At 33.6% G+C, this 7,606-nt stretch overlaps 1 protein-coding gene across 2 annotated transcripts; it reads right to left on the bottom strand.

The window, feature by feature from the left end:
- Nucleotides 1-248: 248 nt before the first annotated feature.
- Nucleotides 249-2,769, bottom strand: LOC109158121 (uncharacterized protein At3g17950-like). Of its 2 annotated transcripts, none has more exons than XM_019305942.1 (3): nt 2,716-2,769; nt 2,495-2,629; nt 249-678 (listed from the first exon to the last, which is right to left on the bottom strand). In XM_019305942.1, the coding sequence occupies exons 1-3, from the start codon at nt 2,728-2,730 to the stop codon at nt 331-333; spliced, it is 498 nt and encodes a 165-aa protein (XP_019161487.1). In that variant the 5' UTR covers nt 2,731-2,769; the 3' UTR covers nt 249-330. The 2 variants fall into 2 exon arrangements, with proteins under 2 accessions (XP_019161487.1, XP_019161488.1); XM_019305943.1 differs by having other exon boundaries at nt 249-649.
- Between the last annotated feature and the right edge of the window lie 4,837 nt (nt 2,770-7,606).

Genomic DNA, 7,606 nt, shown 5'->3' with positions numbered 1-7,606 from the left:
GTCATACAACGGAATAATTAAAGAAAATATAAAAACTGTTGAATGAATATTGAACGAGTAGCATAGGATTCTACAAATAAATATAATCTCTCTGCCCAGCTTACATAGAAAAATAAAATGATTTGTGTACATACTTTAGTAAGTAAAAAACTTTCTACCACAAGTCTTGATTTTATTAGTGTCCCGAAAAATACTCAATGGTTAATCTAAGTAAAAAAAAAAAAAAAAAAAAGTGTTTAAATGCACCGTCAAACCAGCTTGCAAATTGGAAAAACTTTCCTCAATGATGTTGGAAAGCATATGTTATGTTATTGAATTTGTAAATCCATTTTAATGGCAGAAGTATCCGCATAAATACGACAAAGATAGATGAGAACGCCCGTATTGATGATTTGGTTGGTAAAACCTTGCAGAAGCTCTCCTCTCAACTTCCAGAAGGTAACCCAAAGAAGGAGCCATGGCGGCGGTTTTCATGTCCACTTCGTCGTCACCACTGTTGAGCCTGTAACACAGAGAAAACAGCCATGTTTTCTTGGATTTAATAACCACGCTACTTTCGCTTCTCAAAGGTTGTCTTGTCCTCCTCGTTGACGATCTTCTGGACAGCTCGACCAAGTTGGAGATTCCCATGAGACTTCCTAGCGTGATACTATGGTCCCGGAAAAAAGAACCAGTTGACTGTAACAATTTAAGGAACACATATTATATGTTAGGATTAAGGGCTGGTTTGGTTCGCGGAAAATATTTTAAGGGAAGTGGAATTGAAATTTCATAGAAAAATAATTACTAGGAATATGAATTTCATTGTTTGGTTGGTGTAAAAAGAATTACTGGAAATACTAATTCCATTGTTTGGTTAGATTTGGAATTGTAATGAATAAAGAGTATAAAGACCTAGATGTCCCTACAAATTAATAAGAGTAATATAATTAAAAAAAGAAAACTAGGGTAAAATAGGTAATACATATCATTTTTTCTTCCCATCTCCCATGGAAAACAAAATCCTTAGTCCAACAAAGGATTTTGTTTTCCTCAAATTTGAGGAATTCATTTTCTAATGGAAAATGAATTTCATGAACCAAACACTAGAAAACAACATTTTCCTCGACTTTAAGGAAAATATTTTCCTTTGGAAAACATTTTCCATGAACCAAACATCCCCTAAGTGTTTACTACTAGGTCAAAAGCTGATCCTGTACCCTTTACTTTCTTCCCACGCTCAACTAAACTTCGCCTTTATCAATCTCTTAGCCACTAGGTGCTAAACTTGGTCGGCCTTCATCTACCTCTGCCCAATAATTCCTCCTCCTAGAACCAACACTCAATCCCTTGACGTGGTTCGGATGTCACTTGTTAGAAAGCGTTTACCATTATGTCAAAAGTTATAACTAATTAGTGAATGCACAACTTTGTTTCCTTATATCGCTACACATTTTCGACAATCATTATTGTGTGGACTATGGTCCACACAAGTTGTGTAGACCATATTTTGTCTACTGTAAAATAATATACATTCAATACAAAAATAATGTACATTCAGTATAAAAATATATAATGTATATTCAGTACAAAAATAATGTACGGGTGTGTTTGGTTTGCACATGGGAATCGGAATCGGAATGAGTATCAAATACTTGGTAATGGTAATGAGTTTTGGTGAAAGTATTTAACATGTTTGGTGGTAGGGTGGAATGTGAATGGTTACTAATAGTAGTGGTTGAGAATGAATAAGGGAATGAAACCCTTATTTTATTTGGGTATGGGTTTTTCAATTCATAGGGTATTCGAAACCCATAGTAGTGTTCTAGAAACTTATCAACCAAAGAATAACAATCACTTTCATACACATTCTTATGAGCAAAAACCCATCAACCAAACACACCCTTAATTGTATTCAGGGAATGTACATTATTTTTGTTCTGAGTGTACATTTTATTGTATAATGTATATTTTTTTTTTTGAATACTACTGACTCTATTACAATGTAGTATCTGTTCATAACTACATTTAGTATAATAAAAATGTATTTTTTGTTATGGTCCATATAACATGTGTGGACCATGGTCCACACAATAATTTGCCGATTTTCGAGACGCAGGCTAAGTGCTGGACTTGACCTTTTAATAGCCTCCGCCTAACAATTTCTAGTCACCGAGTGTTTGATTTAGTCTTTATCAACCTCCGCCTAACAATTTTCCCTCCCAACACCAACTAGTCATGATTCTAATACCACAAGCGCTTATAGCTACACGAAAAGCTATAGCTAGTAGTGAAAGGTGTAACTTTATTTTCTTATACCGCCACACATTTTTTAAACGGTGGGTGCTGGACTTAACCTTTTTACCTCCACTCAACAATTCCTAAGCTACCTAGTATTAAACTTGGCCTTTACCAACCTCTACCCAACAATATAATGTTGTTCTAGATTTACTAAAGATTCACAGATAGATGGATATATATAGATTTAACGAATATTAAGTATATATACACTAACCTGAGTGTCAAGATCAGAGGAAAAACCAGAAGTGGAGGTAGGAGAAGCTGCAGTGTCGAAAGAAACGATTGATCCATTGAATCGCCGGATTCTGAGATTGTGTGGGTGGCGCAGCCCCAGCGGCCACCCGTTTTCCTGCATTATATATCTTGAGGAATTGAAGCAGTTGGAGGGGAAAAGTAAAGAAGAATTAGATTAACATTTGACACACAAAAAAGTACCTGAGCAGCTGCCATGGCTTCCAAACGTTTGAGAGCTACCAATCAACTTGGGATGCCCTGGCCTGATGGGGCTCCTTAAGGTTCCAAGTCAATGATGGCATGGAAGGAGGTAAGATTACCACGTTAGTTGAAGACTTGAAGCTAGTACGGGGTAGGGGAAGAATTAATATTATATTATGATTGAATTTATGTGAACTCTTTTACTAATCCATATTCTTGAGACGGGAATATAATACTAATTATGTATAAATTGATTGATTATAGGTTATTTGGTAAACTAGTTAGCATATGAGTTAATTTTGGCTTATTTAACTACTATTAATTGTTTAATTTAGTTAAGAAAACAATATAAGTGTTTGGTTAATTAGCTTTTTGTAACTCCAAAAAAATTAAAATTCAAAAAATCACTCAAAATAACTTTTTCAATTAGCTTTTTGAGAAAAGAAATTATGTCAAACAACTATGAGCTAACAGCTAATTTACCAAACACATTTCTACAATCAACTAATGTTATCAACTAGTTATACTCTCTAATTAACTCAATCAACTAACAGCTAACAACCATTTACCAAACATGGCATATTACTCTTTCTGTTTCATTTTATCGGTCCTATCTACTATTCATTAGTCAAACACACTATTTTTTCTTTGTTTAATATTTTCTTTAATATTTTTTATTTATTTTTAAATTTGATTTTTTGTGTTTAATAGTATTGTTAGTGTAATTTCTAAATATATAAATTTTGTACACAAACACTAAACTTAATATTATGAAAAATTGGATTGAAAATAACTTCAGTCAAGTCTCGTTAATCGAATCAGACAAATAAAATACGATGGAGGGAATACTTATAAGAGCAAACGAATTATTTGTGAGAAATAATGTGCTACTTTTAATTAAAAATATAATATTTAGAGTTAAAAAAGTTACTTATCATGAAAATTGTACGAAATAATACTTATGAAACACTCAATCTCTCATGAATTAAGATATGTAAGATGATCTCATATGATATTTTGTCTTATATTATTATGTGTTTAGAATTATTACCGATGTTTTATTATATCGGATTGAATAATAATAGATTTAAGAACTAAGAAGTGTCATCTTGCGATTTTCAATCAAAAACTACCCGCAAACGTGTAATACCTTCTTAATTATTTTCAAAAGCGGTCTCATTATTATAATATCATCCTTAATTTCTAATTTAATCACTATTTTATTTACATTTTTACAATTTCACCTCGATCACCTTAAAAATAAAATAGTATAATAACAATATAATAGTAGTAATATTTTAATAATTTTTTTTAAAAAAAGTCAAATCAAAGCCAAAAGTCTGACATTTCTCTCCACTTTTGCATTTATCAATTTTGCATTGCTTACAAAATATTATTACCCTTTTAAAAACAAGAATGATATGAAAATTGACAATCATCTTGCAATTGCCTCCAATTGCAAGCTTGCTGATGGTTTAAGAGTGACCTACGTGCATTCAAAAGAAGAATATAATCAAGGTAGGTCAGTAGGTGACTTGGGAGTTATTTTCCTGATCAACTCCAAACTCCTAAACAGAGTCATTAGAATTTCCTTTTTCTTTTAAATACAGTTATCATCAATTTAAATATTTAATGCATACAAATTATAATCTTTAATTTGCTTAGAGAAAATCCATTAGTATTGATTTTTTTGCAAGTTTTTAGAAGTCAGGTAAGAGAGAGGCAGGCTAGGGAAGGAAAAAAAAATACGGATTTTTTTTTTTAAAACAAAAATTGTTCTTGTTACGAACCCAACTAGCACGTGAAGTACACGCGCCTGCTGGGCACGGTTGGTGCAATCAACGCACCTGCTGAGTGAGTAACTTTTGTTTTTTTGCCAGTGAGCCCCACAACAAAACTTCTATTTGTAGTAATATACTTTCCCTCTCTCTACTCTCACCCCTCTTCCACCTCATCCACAAAATCAGAAAAAAAAAATCAATAAAAAATCACGGATGGAAATAGCATTATGCTTTAAAGCCATAATCGAATCGTTTACCTTGTGATGTATAAATAAATATCTCCTTATACTAGATCATACTCTTTTTTTTTTTTTTTTTTTTTTTTTTTTGGTAAACAACGAGAGGCTAGGCCTCAAATTAACGGATTCTCCGAGTACTAGCCCCCCTATGTCAGCCCGCAACAAATTGATTAGGTCCTTCGATGGGTCCTCCCAGAATGTTGTTCTTCAATCTCCCATCTGCCCCACATTGACAAGGAACCATTAACTCCAAATCACTTCGCGTGATCGGAATTACTCATTCTTTCACTTTTAACTTTACAATTCTTGTACTAAAATTTTTTATAGTGTTGATATATATTAATCTGAAAATTAGTAGTGAAACTTTGAAATGGATTAATAACAACATTATGAATTCTGAATAATAATTATGTAGTAAGACTTGTTTCATCTCATAAATTCCTGAAGTTAGGCCAATTAATTAATGAAGTGGATGTTGTCCCCGAAGAGTGATGAGTGGCGATATTAACGGGAGCATTAAACTTAAACAGATCGAGCCAACACCTTCCCCTATTTATTACTCCGCACTACATAGTACATACACCACAAATTGCGCATTTAATTTCTTAGCTATTGCTATAACTTCTGATTTTAATTTACTTCTTGGACCAACACTTCTTGGGCCTCACCACGTTAAAAATGTCACAGAAAAAAACATTATATCAGAAAATAAAAATAAAAATATTATAAAAACGTTACCAATGTGCTAGTGGTGTAGATAATAAAAATAATACAAAAAAAATATTCATCTTACTTTATAACATATTAGCGTGTCAGAATGAAATACGTTTTGTGAAAATGTTGAAAATTAATATGAGACTATAATTATAACTATATATATATAAACACACACTAGAGATTAATCGGCAATCTATATCGTGCTCTATGTGCGCCTAGACACAAAACGTGCGCGTTTCAATTGCTGATGTCACTCCGTCCGTCCAAACGGCCCAAACCCCATTATGTGTATTTAGTTAAAAGTTTCTGTGTTTTGTGTTATGAGTTTCTGTGTTTCAGTTAAGAGTTTCTGTGTATTCTGTTAAGAGTTTATGTGTATTTAGTTAAGAGTTTATGTGTATTCAGTTAAGAGTTTCTGTGTATTCAGTTAAGAGTTTCTGTATATTTAGTTAAGAGTTTATGTGTATTCAGTTAAGAGTTTCTGTGTATTCAGTTAATAGTTTCTATGTATTATGTATCATGTTAAATTGTGTATTCAGTTATGAGTTTCTGTGTATTCTGTTATCAGTTCATGTGTATTCGAAACAGAGTTTTTTTTTTTTTTTCTTTTTTTGGACAATGCACCAAAACGACGTCGTTTTGGGTAGGGCGGGGCGCACAATGCATTGCGCGCCCTGGTGCACGATATAATGACTGTAAATGCAATGGTTCTCAGGTAAAAAATAGGGTGAAATTTCAGCCATTGATCTAGCCAAAATTAAAAGTCCAAAATGAAGAAAAAAAAATGTGGTGACATTTTGGTAATTTTGCGTAAGTTCAAAGCTTAAAGTGAGTAAGTTTAAAGTTTAAGGTGCGTAAGTTTATAGTTTAAGGTGTGTAAATCTTATAGCTTAAGGTGCGTAAGTTTATAGTTTAAGGTACGTAAGTTTATAACTTAAGGTGCATAAGTTTATAGCTTTAGGTGCCTAAGTTTAAAGCTTAAGGCCAGTGTTTAAGTTTAAAACTTAAGGTGCGTAAGTTTATAGCTTAAGGTGCATAAGTTTATAGTTTAAGGTGCGTAAGTTTATATCTTAAGTGCACGTATGTTTAAAGCTTAATTAATTAAAGTGCATCGTTTATAGTTTAAGGTACATCAATTTAACTCTTAAGGTGCCCGGGACTATGTGGTCTAATGGTACCCGGGTTGGACTTCCATTTGGAAGATTATGAGTTCGAGCCTCAGTGGAGGCGTTATTGGTTCTTTGTGTTTCAGTAGGTTGAGAAAGTATATATGAACAGATACTACAATGTAATAGAGCCAGTAACTTTCAAAAAAAAAAAAAAAAAAAACTCTTAAGGTGCACAACTTACAAACTCTAGGTGTACAAATTTCAAGCTTAAGGTGCATGAATAATTTTAACTACTTTAATTCATTACAAATATCGACTTTCATACTCTATGTGCATAAATTTAAAGCCTAAGATGCATAAGTTCGAAGCTTAGGTGCATTAGTTCAAAACTTAAGGTGCATCGGCTCAGTACTCAATGTGCATCAGTTCAGTACTTAAGGTCCATATTTTCGATACTTAAGGTGCATCAGTTCGAGAATTAAGGTGCATAAGTTCGAGAATTAAATGTGCATTAGTTCAGAGCTTAAGGTGCATAAGTTTGACACTTAAGATGCATAAGTTCAAGACACTTAAGATCATTTGCATCCATATCCACATTTTTTTTTTTAATTTTCCTTGGGGCCTCGAGGCTAGCTATGGGGCGGTCCTTGGGCGCCCGAGGCTGACCATTGAAGTCAGGCTTGAGGAGTTGGGGTTGACCTTGGAGGTTGGGGCTTTGAGGCCTACTTGGGTCCTCAAGGCCGATTAAGGGGTTGGGCCAGGTTGACTTGACCTGTATCCTCAGATCGGTTCGTTTCAGAACCGTCTCTAGTATATCCATCACATTGGATGAGGATTGTTCGCGTATGACAGAGGCCTTATGATTGATACTTTGGATGCCAAAGTGAGATTGGTGAGGACAACATAGGTGATGAACACCGTATCAATCTTAGGATCGAGTCTAATAAGCTAGTGATGGATTTAATTAACGCGGATGAGACCGAATCAATAAACCCGATAAAGAATGTGAATAGGAAACGGATAGCGTAATGGCAAAACGATGTCG

This window comes from Ipomoea nil, unplaced genomic scaffold (genome assembly GCF_001879475.1).
Source record: "Ipomoea nil cultivar Tokyo-kokei standard unplaced genomic scaffold, Asagao_1.1 scaffold2805, whole genome shotgun sequence".
NCBI lineage: Eukaryota > Viridiplantae > Streptophyta > Magnoliopsida > Solanales > Convolvulaceae > Ipomoea > Ipomoea nil.
This window is presented reverse-complemented; position numbering and strand designations above follow the sequence as displayed.

Coding starts and splice junctions, on each gene's coding strand:
- LOC109158121 (XM_019305942.1), bottom strand. Junction 679..2,494: donor CCTCTGATCTTGACACTCAG/GTTAGTGTATAT, acceptor AAATTGTTACAG/TCAACTGGTTCTTTTTTCCG.